The 24,627-nt window shown below is 40.8% G+C and overlaps 1 protein-coding gene across 4 annotated transcripts in view; it reads right to left on the bottom strand.

The window, feature by feature from the left end:
• Positions 1–18,221: 18,221 nt before the first annotated feature.
• wdr91 (WD repeat domain 91) overlaps positions 18,222–24,627 on the bottom strand; it is a 48,774-nt gene continuing 42,368 nt past the window's right edge. For all 4 annotated transcript variants that reach the window (XM_073058917.1, XM_073058914.1, XM_073058915.1 and 1 more), the window contains exon 15: positions 18,222–19,292. In XM_073058917.1, the coding sequence (XP_072915018.1) occupies positions 19,128–19,292 (165 nt within the window). In that variant the 3' untranslated portion in view covers positions 18,222–19,127. The remainder of the gene's footprint in view (positions 19,293–24,627) is intronic.

Genomic DNA, 24,627 nt, shown 5'->3' with positions numbered 1-24,627 from the left:
AAAGGGTGCAGAGGAGATTTACAAGGATGTTGCCTGGATTGGGGAGCATGCCTTAGGAGAATAGGTTGAGTGAACTCGGCCTTTTCTCCTCGGAGCGACGGAGGATGAGAGGTGACCTGATAGAGGTGTATAAGATAATGAGAGGCATTGATCATGTGGATAGTCAGAGGCTTTTTCCCCAGAGCTGAAATGGCTAGCACGAGAGGGCATAGTTTTAAGGTACGTGGAAGTAGGTACAGAGGAGATGTTGTCGTGGTTTTTCGTGCCTTACAAATGACCAGGAGACGCAGAAGATTCTTCAAGAAGGGTTAAACTTTAATTTGCAAATCAAAGCTGAGACAGTCATTGAGCTAGTCGCTGATTGCCCCCGATCCCCGGACACTGCAGCTTTTATAGCAAATCTCTAGCTGCATACTGCACGTACATCATGTCCCTTTTGTTCCTATCAATTGGCTTAATCATGTTTTAATCTACACCTCTTAGCTACCTCTCATTAACACACCATTGTCTTCTGCATTCCTAAGATTTCATTCTACTAAATTGAGTAAATTGAGTACATGCATCGAAAATAATAAACTTCATAGTTAAAGTTTATACTTTTATACTCCAATATATCCCCCCTTTGAGACTCATAGGGTCTCATACAGAGAAAGAAGATGAAGAGTCTGCGCACAAAAGCCCAATAAACTCAAGCACTTATTCCCAAATCTCGGGTTAAACTATAATTTTCTGTGCCAAGACCTCAAAGTGTTCTCTCCCTATTACCCTGGGCCGCTGAGCCAAAAACCTGTCCCTATGTATCTGAGACAGGGCAAAAGACTCAGAAGCCCTTACAATCTACTCCCACACTGTCGTTTTGCTCCTGTTCATCCTGCAGGTGTTGTAGGCTGTAACGATACATTTTCGGTGTTTCTTTCTCCACTAAGCTAGCTTCAGTAATTGCCACGAGCATCGGAAATTGTTTGGTTGCAGCACGTACTACAAGAGATTTGAGACAAGGAAGAAAACAGCACAGCAGAAGCGCACAGCTCAACAATACAATACTGACAGTTATTGCCATTTTAGTCAGCCATGCTCCCCATCCTCCGAGTCTACTTTCTAACCAATCAAAGAACTGATGTCCGAACCCTACATTCTGTTTGATCTCCGTCCGCAGATTCTTTAATTTATTCATTGCTCTGGTGAAAGACCCTTCTGGGCTAGTATTGTTCGGTATGAAAGTGCAGCATTGTTCTCCAAACGTTACACACACACACCCTTTCTCTGCCAAAAGCCAATCCAGTACCTGTCTGTTTTGCCACGCCACCCTGCTAGTTGCATCTAGCTGTTGCCCTAAGGCCTCCAGTGCATCATCGGTGTAGTTGATGAATCTCTGTTGATTGTAGTATATATAGTTTATCCATTCAACATTTTTGCTTACCCCTATCACAGGTATGATAGCTTCCCAGTGAGCATCTCATGCAGTGTCAGGCATGTGATTCGATTAGTTTGCATGCGGTAACTCATCAATGCTAACCAAAGCATCGACCCAATTAAGTTTAGTGTCTGCACAAATTTTGTTTAGTTCGGCTTTCAGGGTTCCATTAATTCTCTCTACCATGCCCTGCGCCTGAGGGTGGTATACACATCCAAACCTTTGCTTTATCCTCAGTGCTTGTAGTACCAGTTTGACCACTTTCTGGATAAAAGCTGAACCATTGTCTGAGCTAACTTCTGTAGGTATTCCAAACCTTGGGATCACTTCATTTGTCAGGAATTTTACCACTGTCTTTATCATGTCTACGTAATCAATCACTAAATGTTTAAATGGTCCTTCAGGTACAGGAATGTGACCTATTGGGGTTGTAATTCCCTTCCGAACATTATTTTGTGCGCATACCTCGCACTGTGACAAAACAAAGTCCACTGAAGCCTGTAAATAAAGGTGACCAAAAACCATCCTTCTTTATTTTCTTTATCACTTCCCCCCTTTGCACAATGGTCCATCCCATGCGCTTCTGAAATCAGAATCGTCAGTAGAGGGGTGGGCGCTACCAACAAACCGTCTTCCGTGCTCCGCAAGCCTTCCGGGTTCTGCTTGGCCCCCCTTTTTCTCCACATTGTCTGTTCTGCCAAAGTTGCCTTACCTTGTATTTCAATTAGGTCCTCCACGCCAGGTTCTGGAGTTAGGCTTACCTGGGGGGCAATGACCGCTGACGTACATCCAGACGCTTTTCTGGTTGCCTCGTCCGCAGCTTGATTTCCCTTTGTTATTACATCATTTCCCTTTTTACGTGCCTGGCATATTACTATAGCCAATGCTTTAGGTTTCATTATGGCTTTTATTAAGTCTAGAATTTGCTGACAATGTTGTATGGGATCTCCGCTATCTTTTTTTAAACCTCTCTGCTTCCACACTGCCCCGAACAAATGGCATACTCCATGAGCATATGCTGAATCAGTATAGATGTCTACTTTCTCACCTTTCATCATTTCGCACGCAGCTGTCAGGGCTTTGATTGCTGCTAGTTGGGCGGAACACGGTTGGGGACAGGACTCCATCCTAATAATCTTATAGCTCGACTGATCCTGTTGCACCACTGAGAATCCTGCGTGATTTCCACCATAATCCCTATAACAAGAGCCATCTACGAACAGAACCTTTTTATCTATATCCTCTAGTGGTTCTGACCGTAAATCTGCTCTCAATTTAGCAAATGCCATCGTCTTCCCTACACAATCATGGGGTTCTCCTTCATAGTCTAAAGGGACAAAATCGGCTATATTACTGGTAGTGCATCTCTGTATAAAGCTATCTCCGCCTCTCCATTCCACTGTAAGCCGTTCTTTAAATTTGTATGTCCTGCTTCTTTCATTATCTTTCTCAAAGGTGCCACAATCTCAGCATATTCTCCTATCCAATCTGAGCTGTACCCTGCCACTCCCAAAAATGTCATCATCTGCCCTACAGTCTGGGGTTTTGGGGCCTTAGCTATTGCCTCAATCTGATCTGGTGCTATCACCTTCACTCCCTTGGATATTACCCTGCCTAAGTACTCCACTTGCTGCGTGCAGAATCGCAGTTTCTTTTTGGATACTTTATGTCCTCCGTGCGCTAGCTTCTCTAACAGAGTTATAGTGTCCTGCTTACACTGTTCCTCGCTGTGGGAGCAAATCAACAGGTCATCCACATACTGTAACAATGTACTTTCCAATGGCATGCCCTCTAGGTCTGCCTTCAATACCTGATTAAAGATGTGTGGTGAATGTTTAAATCCTTGTGGCATTCTGGTATAGGTATACTGAGCACCTCTGTAAGTAAATGCAAACAAATATTGACACTGCTTGGCCAGAGGAATGCTGAAGAAAGCCGAACACAAATCGATCACTGAAAAGTTGAAAAGTAACTTGCTTCTGGTGGAACATTAGTCAAAAGTGTGTGTGGGTTGGGGACTACCGCTGGCCAGTCCTCTACCACATCGTTTACCGCTCGCAAATCATGCACCAATCTCCACTTAGATTTATCTGCTTTTAAGACCGGCAACAACGGGGTATTGCATGGACTGTTTGTTCTTTTAAGCACTCCTATTTCAAGCAACCCCTGCACTGTCGATGCTATTCCCTCTTCTGCTTCTGGTCTTAGAGGGTATTGTGGTCTCCTGGGTGGAATTTCTCCCCTTTTCAGCCTTATTTCCACCAGACTAGCTGTTTTTATTTTCCCTATGTCCGTGTCATGCTGTGACCACAGAATAGATGGCAACTCATCTAACCTTTTATCTTTCTGCTGGCCTCTTTCCTTTCCCAGCAAGGGCATGTGTGGTTGGGGAGTTATTTCGACCTTTCTCACTGTCCCTACCATATCTACACTTACTATTATTTTAATGCAATTGTTGTCTTCTGATATCCACACCTCTGGTGTGATTTTCCTCCACACTGTTACGGTTTCAGCACTCTTAACTAAAGGTCCTAAGTCTTTAGACTGATATCCCTTATTTACCAACAACGTTACATGGGGCGCCACCTCCGGTATCCTGTACCATTTTTCTAAAAAGGTGTTCCACTTAACTTGTAAAGCTGTCCCTTGCTTTCCAATTATCACAGCCTCCCCCTTCCAGGTGCTGTTGGGTACATACCTCCAGGTGCCATTTCTCCTCTAACTCCCTGTTCTGAGTCTCGTCAAAAATCACTGTACAATGTAGCTCAGATTTGGGCATTACAGCCCTGGGTAATATAGCCTGCACGCCCTTTTTCCATTTTTCCCAGGTTTCCTGAATCTGATCTGCGATGTCTCCTATCCAAAAGACATTAGCCTTCTTGTCTTCTCACACTATCAATTGAGCCCCTGCTCTTTCCACACTCAGCCCATTTCTGGTGCATTCTAATTTTAATTCCAGTTTCAACAAGGCATCTCTGCCTAACAAATTAATCGGAGTTCCTTTAAATACTAGCACCGGCAAAACAATTTCTTTATTTCCCATTCTCAACCGCATTGGAGCCGTGCACTGTGTCAACTGTGTTTTCCCCGAGAACCCTACCATCTTAATAAACTTTCCTGACATGGGAAGGTGAAGGGCATACTGTGGCTGTACGCAAGTGTACGTGGCTCCAGTATCTATCATCATTGGTGTCAGTTGCCCTTCTAAAATAACCTGAACAATGGGTTCCTCATCTGCCTCCCCTTTGCCCATAGCTTCTCTGTCCCCCTCCTTGGAACTTCCAGTCCTGTCTGGGCTGTTTGAATTTAGTCTGTTCCTGATAGGGCATTTGTGGGAATGCTCCCTCAAAGTTAATTATTGGCATGGGGTTTTCCAGCCCTTGTCTTACAGTATGATCGGTCCCTCCATATAGCAGTGCTTTGTCCAGCTCGATGGCTGTACTCGAACCGGTGGTTGTTGGCAGCATCTTTTTGTTTTTCTCTTTTTCCTTCTTTTTGAGTTTTTCGAGCTGCATTTGTATTAACTTTCTTTGCACCTCTTCCTGCTGCTCAGCCAACCTTTGTTTGTCTTTCCAGTATTTCTCAACCGCATGGACTACGTGGTCTCTAAATTCTTGTGGGGTCTTTGACGTTAGCCCAACCACCTCCTCCAGTTTGGATTTTACTTGTGGTGGCATTGCATCCAAAATGCTATGTCGGAACAGTGAGGTCATAAATAAGCTATTCTCCACCTCTTGCTCAGTCTCCAGTCTCCACCTTTTCAACTGGTTTTCAACGTAGGCTGCTGGGTTTTCAGTGTCTCCCAGTGGATCCCCTTTTAAGGCTTTGGGGTACACTTTGGGTGGATAAAGCTTTCTGAGGGCCTGCCATACCCTCTGCCTCACTCTGTCAAACCCATCTCCATCAGTTCTTGGGTCGTTCGAGTTTACTATGCCAGCCATTTCCATTAGTTCGTTAAATTTGGAGGTTCCCATCAACCTTATCAACAGTGCCTTCAAATCTCCCATAGCCAATAATCATCCCACTGTTTCTTCTTCAAAGGCTCTAATCCATTTCCCTGCTCCTTCATGTAGATTGGGCAGAGTGTTTTTCAGCCCTTCTAGGTCCTGGGATCCCCAAGGGATATACTGCACTTGTCCTGATCCTTTTACTAACAACGGCATCATTCTTCCTCCTTCTTCCCACCTGCCCTGGCTTTCCTCCTCACCTGACTCCCCATCTCTCTCAGGGTATGTCTTTACTGCCTCCCACACAAATGTCTCCGGGGTTCTGCTCTTCCCTCAGTCTCCCTGTGGAGTCCTTCCTTTCTGTCTTGATTCAATACTTGGTTGGCCCCTAGAATATTTTTCGCATCTCTCCTGGCAATCCCCTTTCAGTAACTTATCTGGCTCTCTCTCTACTTCCGCAAGTCGCTCCCCTACTGCCTCCTTCTTTCCTTCTAGGCTTCTGCCTCCTACCTCTTCCCCACAAATTCTCACATCCTCTCTCTCTCCACTTAACTCTTGCTCCTCCAATGAGTCACCTTTTCTAGTCTGTTTATTTCTATGGTATAATCGATACTCCTCATATTCCTTTTCCTCTCTCAAGTATTTCATCCGTTCAATCCCTTCTTCCATTTCTCTCTGTACCTGTTCCATCTTTATCCTTTCTGCCTGTATCTCCTTCCATATCGCCGCTTTTTCCTTCTCGTATTGTTTTTTCTCCTCCTCATTATCCCAAACCTGTACTTCTCCCTGCATGTTTACTGTTCCCGTCAGCAGGGGGCACTGCTTAGGGGTTCCTTCCTCATTATAGGGAGGGGGCTTTTCTGTTTCTTTCGCATCCGGGTACGGAGCTGAAGCCAGCTTCTCACTGTACCTTCCTCCCTCTCTAACAGGCTGTTTCTCCAGCACCTTAGTGTCTTCCTCGCTTGTAATCAATATTCTCCCCGTCCTCCTCAGCCTTTCTCCCTCCGTTCTGAAGAGTTTTAGCACTTCCATTTCTCGTTCTCTTTTTTGCTCTCTTTTCTTAGATTTATCTTTTGATTTGTAATTTTTAATTAGTCCCTCCATTTCTTCGCACAAATTTACATCAAATGTTCCTTCTTTTGGCCACTTTGTGACCAGGTTTTTGGTTCTTTTTTCCCATTTTTCTGAAGTTTTTGTGATCTCATTTTGAACTAATGGGAATTCTTTGCTCAGAATCTCTACTGCTGTTCCTTTACCTGTCATGTTATTCTCTCTTTTTAAGGTATTTCAGAGATTCACAGTTTGTTTACTGGATAATATTATTTACTCTAATTCTACACCTAGTCCTAGTCTAACACCACGTGGACTTTTTCTTCCTATAACTTACTCTAATTCTACGCCTAGTCTAACACCTCGCCCGTTCAGACCCTTATCTCTTAAGGCGGTATCCACGAGGACTTTCTACTCTAATTCTATTCTAACACCTCATGGACTTTTTCTTAACATATTAACTTATTTGTACTTACCCTCACTGCAGTGTTCTTGAGCAATCCTCTGAGCCTCCTCCGTTAACCCCCAATTCTGCCAGATTCTTTGGACCGAAGAGACCCTTTGGCAGCGGTTCCACACTTCCGAGACTCCAAGACCTCCCCAAAGCCAACAGAATTCTTAGTCCAAATTGTCGCAAAAAGCGCTTACCTTTTGTTTGGGTGCACCCTTAATTCTCTTAGCCTTATGGGGGTCCCTAGAGGACTGGGAAGCGTCCCCAATCTGCCGTTTCCTTTCCGTGGGTCTCTTCCCGGTCCTGTCACGGTCGCCAATTATGTCGTGGTTTTTCGTGCCTTACAAATGACCAGGAGACGCAGAAGATTCTTCAAGAAGGGTTAAACTTTAATTTGCAAATCAAAGCTGAGACAGTCATTGAGCTAGTCGCCGATTGCCCCCGATCCCCGGACACTGCAGCTTTTATAGCAAATCTCTAGCTGCATACTACACATACATCATGTCCCTTTTGTTCCTATCAATTGGCTTAATCATGTTTTAATCTACACCTCTTAGCTACCTCTCATTAACACACCATTGTCTTCTACATTCCTAAGATTTCATTCTACTAAATTGAGTAAATTGAGTACATGCATAGAAAATAATAAACTCAGAACTGAGCAATGTTCTAATCTACATCTCTTAGCTACCTTTCTTTAACACACCATTGTCATCTTAAGACTGCAGTCTCCTACCAAATTGGGTACATGCATAGCAAATAGGAAACTCAGAACTGAGCAATGTTCTAATCTACATTTCTTTAGCTCTTTAGCTACCTCTACATTCCTAAGATTTCATTCTACTAAATTGAGTAAATGCATAGAAAATAATAAACTTCATAGTTAAAGTTTATACTTTTATACTCCAATAATGTCAGGGATAAGTTTTTTTATGCAGAGTGTGGTAAGTGCGTAGAATGGGCTGCCTGCAACAGTGGTGGAGGCAGAAATGATAGGGTCTTTTAACAGACTCCTGGATAGGTACATGGAGCTTAGAATAATAGAGGGCTATGGGTAAGTCTAGGTAGTTTTAAGGTAGGGACATGTTCAGCACAGCTTTGTGGGCCGAAGGGCCTGTGTTGTGCTGTGGGTTTTCTATGTTTCTGTGGTAGAGATAGGAGCAGAATCAGGCCATTTGGTCCATCGAGTCTACTCCATCATGGCTGATCCTGGATTCCACTCAACCCCATACACCTGCCTTCTTGCCATATCCTTTGATGACCTTACTGATCAGGAAACTAGCAACTTCTGCCTTAAACGTACCTACTTACTAGACCTCCACCGCAGTCTGTGGCAGAGCATTCCACAGATTTAATACTCTCTGGCTGAAAAAACCAACTGCAACACCTTTGTTGTAAAAGGTCACCCCTCAATTTTGTGGCTGTGCCCTTTAGTCCTGGATACTCCCATCACAGGAAATTTCCTCATCTCATTCACCTTATATAGTCCTTTCAACATTCGGTAGGTTTCAATGAGTTCTCCCCACAATCTTCAAAATTCCAGTGAGTACAGGCACAAAGCTGCCAAGTGCTCCTCATAGGTCAAGCCCTTCATTCCTGGAATTATCCTTGTGAACCTCCTCTGGACTGTCTCTAATGACAACACATCCTTTCTGAGATATGGGGCCCAAAACTGTTGGCAATACTCCAAGTGTGGCCTGACTAGTGTTTTATAAAGGCTCAGCATTATCTCCTTGCTTTTATATTCTATTCCCCTTGAAATAAATGCCAACATTGCATTTGCCTTCTTTACCACAGACTCAACCTGAAAATTAACATTCTGGGAGTCCTGCATGAGGACTCTGAAGTCCCTCTGCATCTCTGATGTTCTCCCCATTTAGATAATACAATTATTTAGAACTCTTGTACAATACGATGCCCCCTCCTCTACATTGATGAGAACCATTGTAAATTGGGAGAATGCTCTGTCGGGCACGCCTGCTTCATCTGGCAAAAGTGGAACTTCCCGGTGGCCAAACGTTTGAATTCCATTTCCCATTCTTGTTCTGACATGTCAGTCCATGGCCTACTTCTTGTGCCAAGATTAAGTCACCCTCAGGGTGGAGGAGCAACACTTTATATTCTGTCTGGGTAGCTTCCAAACTGATGGCATGAATATCAATTTCTCCTTCCGGTAAAAAAAATCCCTCCCCCTCCCCTCTTCTATTTCCTACTCTGTTATCTTATCTCCTACTTGCCTATCATCTCCCCCTGAGTCCCCTCCTCCTTCCCATTCTCCTATGGTCCACTCTCTTCTCCTATCAGATTCCTTATGCTCCAGCCCCTTAGCTTTCCTAAACACCTGCTTCACCCATCACCTTCTAGCTATCCTCCTTCTCCTCCTCCACCTTTTTATTCTGACATCTTCCCCCCTTTCTTTCCAGTCCTGAAGGACCTTGGCTAGAAATGTCAACTGTTTATGTTTCTATAGATGCTACCTGACTTGCTGAGTTCCTACAGCATTTTGTGGGTCTTGCTGTGTAGAGAAAATATAGTGGATTCCATTTAATTGGGCCATCAGTTAATCAGGAGATTCACTTATGTGGGATAATTCTTAAAGAACAAAAACTAATAAAGAAAGTTGCCGGGATTTTCTTCATTTTGGGATACTAACCCACTTAATTGGGGCAGGAGACTTGCCAAACAGTTTCTAACCACTGTCAGTCACGCGCACTTGTGTGGCCATTAGACCATTAGAGAGAACAGTTTTTAAATAGTGTCAGTTGCATGTGTTTGTGCTCAAATAGCAGTGATTTTTGTCACTGGCACTTGGCGAGAAATAAGCAGTAAGCAAATCCCAAACACTTTTGCCTACTGTGGTTTCAAGCATTCAAACTTGGAGATGCCAGAAATGGCCAGGAGTCACCATGAAACGATTTCACTACTTCAACAAGTTAGGACCTATGAAAAATTTGAAGGCATCAGCAATCATCTTCAATGTTATAATGAAAATGGATGTCTTGCTCCAATCACCTAAAGCCCTGTAGACACCACCTTGAGTACACACCTGAAAGGAAGGATATATAGCATTTGTAATAGAGGAATAACAGGAAAGGTTTCGCTGATCGGTTCCAGGAGCATGGAGTGAACAGTGCAGGTCATTTGCTCTATAAGGAGAGATTTCACAGATTTATTGTATCTCAACCCATTTATCTTCAGTACAGAATGGCAAGCACCAATGAGAAGAAATGCTGATGCAGTGTGGCCCTCTGGTGGTTGCTCGATGGAAGAACAGGCTGGATCTGAACAACTTACCATCAATCTCGTCATGCCAGAGACTTGGTTATATCATTTTTTTCATCTTGTGACTTTTTTTTGAAAGTGTGCTATCAGTAATATGATTTGCACCTTGGCCCTGGAAAAATACTTTGTGTTTTATTTGGCTATGTTCAGGCGTGGCTGAATAATAAAACTTGAACTTGAGAAGTTAGGAAGCTGTGTTGCAGTTTTCGAAAACTTCAGTTAGGCCACATCTGGAGTATAGCATACAATTCTGGTCACCCTGATATAGGAGGGATGTTGAGGCTTTGGAAAGGGTGCAGAAGAGGTTTGCTAGGATGCTGCCTGGATTAGAGGCAAGTTCTATAATGAGACGTTGGACAAACTTGGGTTGTTTTCTCTGTATGGCCAAGACTGACAGGAAATATGATAGAGGTTTATTAAAGTATGAAAGACATAGATAGACAGCATCTTTGTCCCCCAGGTTTGAAATGTCTAATACCAGAGGGCATGCATTTAAGGTGAGAGCAGGTAAGCTTGAAGGAGATGTGAGATATGCAGTGGTGGGTGTCTGGAATGGACTGTCTGTGTGGTGGTAGAGCCAGATGCATTGGGACTTTTAAGAGATGTTTAGAATCACACATCAATGTGAGGAAAAATGAAAGAATATGGACATTGTGTAAGCAGAAGAGCTTAGTTTAGTTGACCATTTGAATATTAATTTAATTGGTTTGACAAAACAGTGTGCCAGAAGGCTTGTTCCTGTGCTGTACTGTTTTATATTCTATAACTTTATCCGAATATCCACTCTCAAAGTTTACATTGGTTTACAGAAATCCTTTAGGCTGCAGGTATTGAAGATGTGTTCATTCATAATGCAGACCTACTGGCCAGAAGATGTTCTTCTCATTGTGGAAGGCTGATTTAATTGACGTGAACTCTGCTTAAAGTATACTTGTGTCAGGCCGAGGTTGTTGGTTTCAACCTTTGAAATGCATGGGCACCTGCCTCTTGGGTCAGAACTGACAGACAAATAAAACGATGAATTCTCAGTTCTTTGAGCTTGCCAGAATGTTAACTTGCTGGGAAAGGCGGTGGACAGCACAAATGTGTACCAAAATTTAGCCAGCCAACTGGTCCTACGTTTAATCCCCTCCCCCTCCCCCAAAGAGATGAAATCAGAAAAAAAATTAAGTTTATTACCTAACAACACACACAAAATGCTGGTAGAACACAGCAGGCTCGGCAGCATCTATAGGGAGAAGCACTGTCGACGTTTCGGTTAGTCCTGACGAAGGGTCTCGGCCCGAAACATTGGCAGTGCTTCTCCCTATAGATGCTGCCTAGCCTGCTGTGTTCTACCAGCATTTTGTGTGTGTTGTTGTTTGAATTTCCAGCATCTGCAGATTTCCTCATGTTTGAAGATTCTTTTCAATTTCTGTCTCTGAAAGTTCAACGATTGAAAACAAGAATCAAAAGTAAAAATGGAAAACACTAGAAATACTCAGCAGGACATATGAAAAGCTGTACATACAGGGAGAACTAAGGTAGTCATATTTGATTCCTCATCAGCATGTGCAAAAGTGTGTTGCACAAATGGTAGCTGTAAGACAAAATAGTGCAAGCTTGGAATATGGAACTGTTCAGAAAATGTACTGGTGCTAAGCCTTGACAGTAGATAGTACTGAAAAGCATGGTACCTGCCTTGAATTTGAGACAGGCAAGGCACAGCCTGATGCCATAACTAAATGGAAATGTACTAAGGTGGAAGTTTTGAAGGATATAAAAATTGGTACTTTTTTTGTGCATATCAGAATCTCACCATTGGCCAGGGGTTGTGACCAGCACATATGTGAGCCAGACAGCGCCAAAGGTTGTAGAAGATGCTAACAGACACCAGGGGTTCTCTCCGGCACTGTATTAGATAATTTGTTTAATTAATATGCATTTTTCCTTCTGTATTTGACTATAGTTAAATGAGTAGTTTTTATACAAAGTACAATACTTTATTCAAACTATTTAAGTACCTTGTATAAACTTTGACCTGTGTAGTGCCTTCTTTGCGAATTTACAATACCTCATTGCAATAGTAAATGTTTCCAGCCGATAATTTTCAAAACTGGAAGATATTTTTTTGAAATATAATTTATTGTTTTATGCGAACAGACTTGGAAAAAACTAACGTAAAAAAAAAAGAAAAAAAATACAGCACATCCACAAAAACCACAGCCATAACAAAATCAAATTAAATATTGAGCAGGAAAAGAGAGAAAAAAAATAAAGGCAAAAAGTAAACATACACAACAGAGGTGCATCGCACCAAAAAACCTCAGTCCTCACCCCGTACGAAAGTCCAATACAGGGTCCCATATCCTTTCAAAGATGTCCCCTCTGTCCTCATTACATAGTCTCAGTCTCTCCAAATGTAAAGTATTCGCCAGTTCTCTCAGCCACAGATCGCACATAGGCACAGAGTCCATTTTCCACATTTGCAGGATTAACTTCTTAGCAATCACCATTCCAAACAATACAGCCACTTTTTCATACTTATTGGCTGAAGATAGGGAGCTTGTTGCTCCAAGGATGGCTATGAGCTGGTCTGGTTCCCACCGCTTCCCATAAGCCTCAGAGAAACAGTGAAAAATACTTTTCCAGTATGCATAAAGCTTACAACATGACCAGAATGAATGTGACAAGTTACTGTTCTCAGATTTACATCTATTACAAACTGGTGAAACATCTTTGTAGAAGCTGTGCAACTTTTCTTTGGAATAATGGAGTCTATGTAATATTTTAAACTGTATGAGTCAGTGTCTAACGTTGGCCAAACAATCACGTATATTCTTTAAAAACTCATCCCAGACCACCTGTCAGTTCTATACCCAATTCATCCACCCATGCCTGTTTAAGACCTGCAGTATTCCACCCGAGCTCCATTACGTAGGATCTGATAAAAATAGGATACCGCATTACGAGTAACAGGATCAAATTTATTTATTGCCTCCAGGACTCATGTTTGTCTAAAACCTTGAAGTTAGGTATATATTTCCTAACATAATTTCGAATTTGTAAATATCTAAAAAAAACTAGATGCAGGGATATGGTAAACTGCTTGTAACTGCGCAAATGCGGCAAAGTTTCCATTAATATATAAGTCACCTATACTACAGATGCTTCTCTGTTTACAAGTGGAACGAAACTGTATCATTCAGGCCATGCAAAAAGGAATGATTGTCACAGATCGGATAAATATAAGTTTTTGGAGCCTTAATGTGTAGTTGAATCTGCTTCCAAGTTCTTATAATGCTGCCGACCACGAAGCTGTTACTAAAATGTGACTTATTGACTGCAGTGGGGCTATTAAGGAGCGCTGGTAAGGAAGTCTTCTTACAAAGCACTCGCTCTATGAGTAACCATGCTGGACACGAGTCTGAGGTAGAGGTTGGGCCTTTTTTCCACCATGCAAGAATGGATAGGTGGGCAGCCCAGTAATACATTTTAACGTCTAGTAGAGCAAAACCACCTGCTTCCTGGGGCTTTGACAAGTGTTTTTTTTTTGTAATCCTAATGGCTTTATAATTCCAAATGAAGGGTATAATAATTGAATCCAATTGCTTAGAATATGACAGAGGAATAAAACATGGAATTGACTGGAAAAGATGAAGAAATCGTGGCAGTACAATCATCTTGATTGTGTTAACCCTCCCCACCAAAGAAACTGGAAGGGTTTTCCAAAAGTCAATATTGTGTTTAACCTGCTCAACTTTGTTTCACCAATTCACTTGCAAAAGATCATCTGGGTTTTTTGTAATAGTCACACCAAGATAGGAAAAACTATCATAAGTTATTTTAAAGGGAATATACTGTAAATACGCTGTATTAACCACTGCAGTGACTGGCATTAGTTCACTCTTATCCCAATTAATAGAGAAACCTGAGAAACTGCCAAAATTATTAATTAGAGTCAGAAGAGCGGGTATTGATGTTTGTGGGCTGGAGATCTATGAAAGGACATTGTCAGCATATATCAAAAGGTGATGTTTATGTCCATGCATGTCAATGGGAGATATCAAAGGGTCCTGTCTTTTGCTAACAGCCAGTGGCTCAATGATAACTGCAAACAAAAACAGAGACGGGGGCACCCTTGACAAATCCCACAATGAATTGCAAAACGGAAAGAAATATTCTGATTAGTGATAATTGAAGCAGATGGGTGTGAATAAATTATCTCAATCTACTTAATAAAGGATGGTCCAAATACAAATTTCTGAAGTGCAAACATCATATATGGCCATTCCACTTGGTCAAATGCACGTTGCACATCTGATGAAATGACTGCAGCCTCTTCTGCATGTTTTGTATATAAAATATTGAAGAGACAGTGCAGATTAAAATGCATATGTTTACCTGGCATAAAGCCAGTTTGGTCTGGATGAATGATAGAACATATGCATTCTTTCAACCTATTGACCAGGACTTTCCCAAGAATTTTGGTTTCAATGGGCAGCAGCAAAATGGGGCAATATGATGAAACCACCTCGGGTTCACTGCCTGCTTTTGGAATCAGGGAGATATTGGCTTTACATAAAGTGGGTGGCAATCAGGAAGCTGTCCTAGAGTGTTTCAACATTCTTAGGAGCACAGGCGACAATTTTGGACCAAATACTTTGAAGAATTCCATGCTAAAGCCATCCCGACCTGTTGCCTGGGGAGAGAGGAGATGACCTTCTTAATCTCATCTAGGGTAATATCAGCATCAAGTGCACTTACTGAATCTGTTGACAGCGTGGGCAGATTCAGATGATCAAAAAATGCTTCCATAGCTTCAACGTCCGGATCACCTTATGATTGGTAAACATTAGCATAGAACTCCACAAAACACATTAATTTTTTCCGGGTCCGTCAATAAAAAGCCATCTTTCGTCTTTATACGATGTATGGCCCTGGAGGCCTGCATCTGTCTTAACTGACGGGCTAATAACTTATGGGGCTTTTCACCAAGCTTAAAATACCTCTATCTGACTTGTGTCAGAAGAACACTCTTGGACATTATAGAATTATACTCATACCATAAGGCAGTAATCTTATTAAGTAATTCTGCTTCATGGTTCATTTTGTAAGAAACTTCCAGATTTGCCAACTGATCATCTATTTCAGTTAACCTTTTCTTGGATCTTTTTTCCGCTGTCTCACATGCTATTATGCAACCTCTAATAACCGCCTTCATTGCCTTCCAAAGAGTGGAATCATCAACATCACCCACATCATTGGTGGTTAAGTATAGATCTATCTTATCTGAAAGATAAGAGTAAAAATCCTTATCCTTTAAAAAGGCATTACTTAAACACCAACTATATTCTCCTCTTTTGTGGTTCAATTTAAGTATAAGGGAGACAGGAGCATGATCCAATATAAGCATATTATGGTAAGTGCAGCCGACTACTAACAAGACCAATTTCGAATTATTTCGAAATAATTAATCCTAGAGTAGGATTTGTGTACTGTGGAAAAATATGAAAAATCTTTCTTCATGGGATTAAGAAGCCTCCAAATATCCACTATGTTATATGATCGCATGAGATTATTACGTGTTACACTATTTTGAAGTGAACAAACTTGGGGACATTGCCTATCTAGGAGGGAGTTTAAGATGCAATTAAAGTCTCCACCTGCGATTATGTTAGAGTCAGACAGATTAGGCATGACCTTAAAGAGGTTCTGGAAAAAAAAAAAGAAAATCGGATCATCAAAGTTTGGCCTGTACACATTCACTAGTGTCAATGGTATGGAGTTTAATATCCCACTTATTATTACATATCTGCCCCTCAGGTCAGCAATAGTTTGCGTGTGAATAAATGGTATGCTTTTTTAAAATTAGGATTGCAACACCTCTAGTTTTTGTACTAAGATTCGACAGGTAGTCCTGAGATGCCCAGGAGGGACAAAGCACTTTCACTGCTGTTTTCTTAATGTGCGTTTCTTGGAGAAAACAAACATCATCAGCCTTAAGTGTATGAAGATGTGCATACACCTTCCCTCTCTTCAGTGGACTATTCATCCCCCGTACATTCCAACTGACAAATGTAATCTCACCAATGCTGTGCAAATGCAGATTAGATGTCATGTCTATTGCGTAACAAAAAATAATGCTGTATGGTCGTGGCGTGACACAAACAGTAATTCAAACAGATGTGCTGTAACAACTCCTTGAGAAACACAAAAAACCCCACCCAAAAATAAAAACACACCAGGAGTAGTACTTCCATATCCCTAACCTGGAGTCAAAGCTATATCCACAGGCCAACTGTGGTGAACTACATATACCTGTCTGGACATGCCCCTCTGCTGACTGCTCCTGTGGCTCCTCCCACAGACCCCGGTATAAAGACGATTGGAGGCACTGCTCCTCCCTCAGTCTGCAGGATGTTGTGTGGTGGTCTCTTGCTCATAAAAGCCTATTGTTCGCCTCCCGTCTCCAAGAGTTATCGATGGTGCATCACTAACACATGGCCCGGAATAGCAAGATAACTACCCATTACTCACTAAATGCAGGAGAAAGGCCTCTTCACAAATACACTATGAAATAGAAAAATAAACAATATCAGTCCTCACCCACATCTTAATGTGAGCTTACTCTTCAGTTCCTGATGCGCTGAACATAAACAATCTCCAGATGAAGCCACTAGCGATCAACTACGAAACCAGTAACCCAGCGTTAATGCATTTTTAGGTTGATACAGTGTCATAATGCCAATCTTTAACTTCTCGGCTCGGGAACTCCTCAGCTACGGCTGCAGTGCTGAATGTACTGGTGGTGTTGTTAACTGTGACCATAAACCTCGCTGGGTACCGGAATCCACACCAAATTTTCCTGGCTTTGCATTTCTCCTTAATGTTCTGAAAATCCTGACGAGGTTAAATCCAGGTATATGAACACAGGGTGCCCGTCATATAGCAGCGGAGCTCTCTTAGACAGCCGTAGCACCAGCTCTTTAACCTGGCAGTGGTGAAGCCTAGCAATAATAGCTCTTGTCCTGCCATTTTTAGCCGGTGGGCATGGTCCACTTCAATCGGCTGGTGGAATTGTTCTTCCCCCAGCAACTTCGGAAGCAATGTGGCTATAAATTACATCGGCTTATTGTTTTCGGCTTTCTCCCGAACCCCGCTGATGTGAATGTTTTGACGGCGAGTCCCTAGATGTGAGTTTTGGGATATTAGGCTATGAAGCTGCCGCTCCAACTCTTCAATTCGCCTCTCATATGCTTCAGCAGTACCCTCCATTAAAGAAACGCACTTACTGACTTCGGCTAGAGCCGCTGTTAGGTTCATGATTGACTTATGATGCTCAGCATGTCTCCCGTCTACCAAACTGTACAGCTTGTTTACCGCCACAAGGACTTCTATGGTAGTTGGGACCGGGGCGCTACCAGCATTAGCTTCTCCCGGGCCCGCTAGTTTCACGGAGCCCTCGCCAGAATCATCTTCTCCTGCGCCCTTTTCTTGTTTCTTCCCTTTACCTGGCTTTGTCATTTTATTCAGCCCGTTACAGCTCACTTCAGTCATTTAAAAAATAAGAATTAACTGATATTTGGGTGAGGCAAAAGGTGAAGGTAGGCGCAGCCCCCGAGACACACGTCTACTCCATACCAAGATCCCCCAGAACTGGAAGACGTTTTCAGTGAAACAAAAGTTGCAGGGAAAGGGGACAGGGTGGAAGCAAGAGGAACATTTAGGTCTGGCTGGAAAGCAGCATGCTGAATGAAATAAGTGCTGGTGGTGCTGACAGAAAGAGGCTGGAAAAGAAAAACACAGCCGAGTTCACTGGAAATGTTAGCAGGAGGCAGTGATGGAAATATAAAATTGTAAAAGTTGAGGGAGAGAAAGTTAAATGTGGAAATAATGTTAAATAGGTGAATGAATCATTTGGATTTCCAACTCTGATCACAATATTACAACTTGAAGTTACCCAAATGCAGAGTTATGCAATTCAGCTAGATCACAGAATGCAAAGCATTTACAAAAGTATTACTACAACACCCAAGAGAACAGCTAAAGCAGATTCAGAACTCAATAATCATGGATCTCAGAGCGTTAGCCAAGATGAGTATTCCAAATGTTTACTGTGACACAAGAATACAAATCAACTCCTTAGAAAGGAAAATATCTGACCTGAAGCTTGGTACATTTGGAGTTGGGATATGCATGTTTCCTGTATTCTTTGCATGAAGCACCAACTTGTCCAAATTTGAGACAGCCATGTTAGTTCAAACTGTTACTAAATTTGCCAGATAAAGCTATTGACAGATTCTTCCAGTTTACATCTCTGCATTCAAAGGCATTTAGCATGATGCTAATACAAGTGGCTTGTTTGAACATTCTTAACAATTCCTTGCTTTCATATAACACTTTGGATTCATTTTAGCTGCCCACCGTTACATGTGAAGCTACAAAGCAAGTGCCTGCCACAGCAGTTTAACTTGTACCCTTCCAGAAGCTGGGCAGAGAAGTGCAGCACCTAGCAGTTACAAAGGTCAAACAATAACCATGAACTTGGGGCTCAGACCCATCAGCGATCACACCCCCTGGAGCATGAAGAAAAGGAACAACTGCTGCATAATCCTCAGGCACAAGTTGTACCTTAAGTTGTAAATGAGAGGGAAATCCAGAATGTAGAATACCCTGCTGTTCATGCAGAAGGCAATTACACTGTACAAACAAGGGCAAAATGCCCACATGCTTAGGATTCCCAGAATTAGCTATTTTAAAATTGATTTAAATGCAATGTTGTTAAGACATTAAACAATAGCAGGAATGGTTTTTTTCCATTAAAAAACTTGTTAAATACAGCATTAATCCATATGGCTAGAGAGAGTTTAGCACAATACTTGGAACCATTTCATGAGTGGAACCCTCAAATACAAATCGAAACGTTGTAACGCCCACAGGTTCTGAAACAATCTCTCTTAGGGAGGCACAACAGTGTTTCCTGTCCAGATGGGCCATAACTTTATGGCTTGTGTGCCAGCAGAGTGGTCAGCTTTATTCTTCCGTCCATTGATGCTGTCAAGCAAGTCCCACAATCCATTGCTGTGCACCAATCAACAGTAACTACAGGAGCTCGATGACCTCCAAGTGATAGGCAGGGCTCCATGGCTCGCTCCATGTTGGTCAGCTGCAAGACACAAAAGTTAATGGGATCAACAAGTGCTGTCGGGAACATCACCTACTCCTGGATCAACTTTTTACAGGTTTACCATCACTTCCGGGCCTTTCACTCTTACAAATTCCAGCATACTTTCACAAAACTACTTACTCAACCTATCCTGTTGCTTTCAATGAACTGAGTATGTAAGAGCAGACAAATAGTTTGGACAGAATTCCCACAGGGTGTGCTGGAACGACAACTGTTTCACCTATTGCAATCAAAGTATGAAGCCCCTGCAGAATCTACCAAGTGTCGCTTATCTGTAGTGTGGGCAGCTCTCCTTTCCAAGAGGCATTTGGTGGACCGGCAACCCTCTGATGCTGCCTTCATGGGGACCGCAGGGGAACAGGGGTGTAAATTGAGGGGAGAGAGAACAGTGGGTATGTGGGACAGACGGAACTGGAGATGTCTTGTGTTTGGGGTGTGGAGTGGGAGGGGTGCCACGAGAAGGACTGAAGAGACTGCTACTCAATCAGAATCAGGTGTCATATCATTGACAGGCATTGTGAAATCTAGCAGCAAAGTGCAAGACATTAAAAAAGAACTAAGTTACATTAAAATTAAATAAATACTGCAAAAGAGGTATAGTGAGGTAGAGCTCACAGGCCAATCATAGTTAAATGATAGGGAGGGACCAAATCAAAGCTAACTGTTGGACTGGTGGAGGTGGAATTTAAAGAGCAGAATAGGAAATAGCACAGCACTGTTCAGGCCCTTCAGCCCACTATACTGTGCTGACGTTATAACCTACTTTAAAACCAATCTACTCCTTCCCTCCCAAATAGTCCCACATTTGTCTTTCATCCATACACCATATGTAGATCTCAAATATTAAGAATCTATTTGACTTTAACACAACCCCCAGCAGGGCTTTCCACACATTCACCACAGTGTAAAAAAAATCTGATCTCTAACATCCCTCTATACTTTTCTCAAATCACTTTAAAATTATACCCTTGGTATTAGCCTTTTCTACCCTGGAAAAGTCTCTGGCTATCTACGATCAATGCCTCTAATCATCTTGTACACTTCTATCAAGCCTATCTCATCTTCCTTTGCTCCAAAGAGAAACCTATCCTCAGAGGACATGCTCTCTAATTCTGGCAGCATCCTGATAAATCTCCTCTGCACCCTTTCTAATGTGACCACACCTTTCCTATAAAGAGGTGACCAGAACTGAATACTATACTAGAAGTGTGATCTAACCAGCTCTGTAGAGCTGCACGTTACCTCATGGCTCTTGAACTCAATCTCCCATCTCCAACACACCATATACCTTCTTATCCACCCTATAAACTTTAGGCAAATATCTGGGTAGGAGTTGAGGGGGAACTATATCAAGAGTTTGTGAAAGAGTGCATGCTGAGCTGAGGGGGAGGGCTGCTCTGACAAAAAGGGAGAGAGAGAGACTGCCTGTCTGTAGATGGAGTAGCAGTAATTTTGTGCTGCTCTTAGTTTTCTCTGTCTCCCCCTAGTTTAACTTCTGAATTTAAAAGTTTTAATTGCTGATTCTTGAAGGGGAGTAATATGTCTATGTCTACGAGGAGTGGGAAGAATCTGTCTGAACCTAGTGACAAAGGTAATGGAAAAGGAGAGATCTGATGAAATGCCATCATGGGCTGAAGATATCGTTCGGACACTGAATTCAATTCAAGATCAGAATGGGCCAATTAAAGACCAACTGGAAAAGAATAATAATGAAATGAAGTAATTTCTGGGAAAACTTAAAAATGTGGAAACTCAAGTTATTATACATGAAGAGGAGCTGAAAGTTAACTAAGCAAAAATTGTCTGAAACTACAACCCGTTTGGAAAGATATCAAAATAAGATTATAGACCTGGAAACTAACTCTCCTCAAAAGAACATACAATTGTTGGATTGCAAGAAGGAGCTGAAGATGGAGATTTAACAGTTTACTTTGGTAAGCCTTTCCATACTCTATTTCCTACTATTTTATCACAGCCACCTGCTATAGAAAGAGCACATAGAGTGTTTACTTCGAAATTTAAGGACTCAAGTAGATCAAGATCCATTCTGGTTCGTTTTCATCACTTTAAAACTAAAGATCAAATAATGCAACAGGCAAGAGAACAGAGAGTTTTTAGATTCAAGGAGTCTGAGCTCTGTTTTTATGAAGATTATCTGAAAGAAGTAATGGAACAAAGATCAAGATTTGCTTTGGTAATTAAACAAGCATATGATAAGAAATTGTTTCCCTCTTTGCGTTACCCTACAAGAATTAAAGTTTTTCCTCCTAATTCTCCTCCTTGCACATTCTTTGATCCAAAAGTCGCTCTGGACTTTGTTCAGACTATACCTGCCGCTGCTACTGATGCCACTACCAAATGAACTATCTGAAGAGTTGTTTGATTATCTGTATATTATTCACATTTCGAAAAGATATATGAAGGTTATTTGGATTTCATTGAAAGATTAATAAAAGAAGGTAAGAACACTTGCTCATTCTTGCATATTATAGGATTTTTTTGGAAAGAAGATTTATGGTTCAAGTTTGACTGTTTAAATGGCTATTCAGATATTTGACTGAGAAAAGAGGATAAAGGGATTTGTTCCTTTCATCTAATATTTGGTTTTTTTTTTTGTTGTTTCTTAATTAACTAATTGGTTGTTTATTAATAGTTAATTGGTAGTTAATAGGGTTTCTTCCTATACATATAAATTTGGGAGGGTTTAATTACTTATGATATTATTAATTAATATTTTTGTAAATTTATTTTGGTTAAATATACCGTTAACCTTTTTTTCCTCTGTTTTATTATAGCGTCTTATAATCGAATTTGAAGTTTTTTTTAGAGATTTAAGGTTAAACTTAAGATGGCGCTGGTTTTTCTCTCTAAGAGATTATATTATTTTGGTTTTTTTTGTTTAATAGATGGAATGTAAATACTTTCCTTTGCTGAGACTTTACTGTCTTTCTTGCAAGGTCATTTTATTTTTGCGTGCTGGCTGGGGGGAGGGAGAGAGGAGACCGACAGAGCGGTCCATGGCTTTGTATTCTATCTTAGTTCGCTTGCCTTTTTGTCAGGCTTTTGGGAGGGTGGGTGGGTTTAGAGTCAGGAGTTTTTACCCACTGGGTGGTTCCGGAGCATGCGTGTTTTCTATGTGGTTGTATTCTTCATCATCGCAATTTTTGATCATCCCGTATTGGTATGTGTTCTGCGCATGTATAAAGTAAATTAGAATAAAATTATAGTATGGCATTTAAACAGATTAATGTAATAAATTGGAATGTACGTGGTTGGAATCATCCTATCAAACGAAAAAAGACTTCAAATTATTAATCAATTCCAACCTGATATAATTTTTGCTCAGGAGACGCATATCAGGGCGGGAGATCAAAATAGGTTTTTTGGATGGTGGAATGGCTTGCAGTTCCACTCTACTTCTCAGAGTAAAACTAAAGGCTTGTCTATCTTTATTAAATCCAATATATTTATTCAAGAGGATATTGAATCAGATTCTAATAGTAGATTTCTAATTGTTAAAGGAGTGATTTGTATTAGAAAAGTTGTTTTGGTCAACTTGTATGCTCCTAATTTAGATGATCCTTTTTTTTTAAAAAATGTATTTGCTTTATTGCCTGATTTAAATGAATGTATGTTGATAATGGGCGGGTATTTTAACTGTTGTTTAAATCCTATGATTGACAAGAGCTCAACTAATCAGTGGCTTCCAAATCACTCCATGTCACTTATTAATTCCTTTTTGATCGATTTTGGGTTGATCAAATTATGGAGGCACTTGCACCCCGATAACAGAGAATATTCCTTTTTCTATAAACAATATTTGAGGACTGATTATATTATAATTGATCCCCACTTTTTGCCTAGTGTTAAAAACTGTGAATATGACACTATTGCTATATCTGATCATGCGCCTCTGAGTTTGTTCTTTGAATTTGATGATGTCATTCTTGCCCATCCACCATGGCGCATGTCTCAGACTTTACTGCAAAACTCTGATTTTGTCAGTTTTATTGAAAACCAGGTAAAAGAGTTTTTTCTTTTTAATGATATAGGGGGTACATCCTAATTAATTATATGGGATACATTTAAAGCATTTTTACGTGGTCAGATTATTTCTTATTCGGCTAAACTTAAAAAAAACAGACTAAAGTAGAATTAGATAAAATTTCAAAACAAATTAAAGATTTAGATAATATCTATTCAACTTCCCCTAATATTGATTTATTTAAACAAAGGATGGAACTTCAATCACAATATAACCTATTATTAACTCATCCAATTGAAGGCTATTTGCTTAAGTTAAACAGTCAATTTTATATGTTTGGAGATAAAAATAACAAACTGCTTGCATTTCAATTAATAACGGCTGGAACCAAAAGGCAAATTTTGAAAATCCGTAGAAAGGATGGTACCCTGGCTCAGGAATATGAAGTAATTAATAAGATTTTTCAAGATTTTTATACTGAACTTTATAAATCTCAATGTCCAGTAGATTCTTCTGAAATGAATGCTTTTTTACAAAAGATTGCTTTCCCTAAAATTTTTGCTGAGGATCAAAAAACTCTTGATGCCCAAATTACTGAATCCGAAATTCATAAAGCTATTTATTCAATGCAATCTGGTAAAGCCCCTAGACTTGATGGTTATCCTGTAGAATTTTATTAAAAAATTTGGAAAATTACTTTCTCCATATATGTTGGAGATGTTCAAAGATTCTTTTGTGAAAGGTGATTTAACTTCTACTTTTTATGAGGCTTCTATTTCTTTAATTCTTAAAAAGGATAAAGATCCTACTGATTGTACCTCGTACAGACCTATTTCATTACTGAATGTTGATGCTAAGATACTATCAAAGATAATGGCCAATCAGTTGGAGTGTATTTTGGGTAAAATCATTTTTAAAGATCAAACAGGATTTATAAAGGGTCACTTTTTTTTCAAATGTTCAGAGACTATTTAACATTATATATTCGCTCTCTTTGTAAACTCCACAATGTGTTGGTTGCATCTTTGGATGCTGAAAAAGCGTTTGACCGAGTCGAATGGAAATATTTATTTAATGTTTTAGAAAAATTTGGTTTTGGTGCTAATTTTAATAATTGGATTAAAATGATATATAAAGCTCCTCTTGCTACTGTTGTCACTAACAACTGTAAGTCTCCTTTTTTTCAGCTATCACGGGGGACAAGACAAAGTCGTCAATTAAGACTTTTGTTATTTCATTTAGTATTAGAACCCCTTGCCATTGCTCTTCGTGAAGCCAAAAATATTCATTGGATTTTTGTGAATGAGACCATGCACAGGATCTCTCTAC

The sequence above is a fragment of the Hemitrygon akajei genome, chromosome 10 (genome assembly GCF_048418815.1).
Source record: "Hemitrygon akajei chromosome 10, sHemAka1.3, whole genome shotgun sequence".
In the NCBI taxonomy this organism is placed as follows: Eukaryota; Metazoa; Chordata; class Chondrichthyes; order Myliobatiformes; family Dasyatidae; genus Hemitrygon; species Hemitrygon akajei.
Note: the sequence above shows the minus strand (reverse complement) of the source record. Positions and strands in the feature narration are given on the sequence as shown.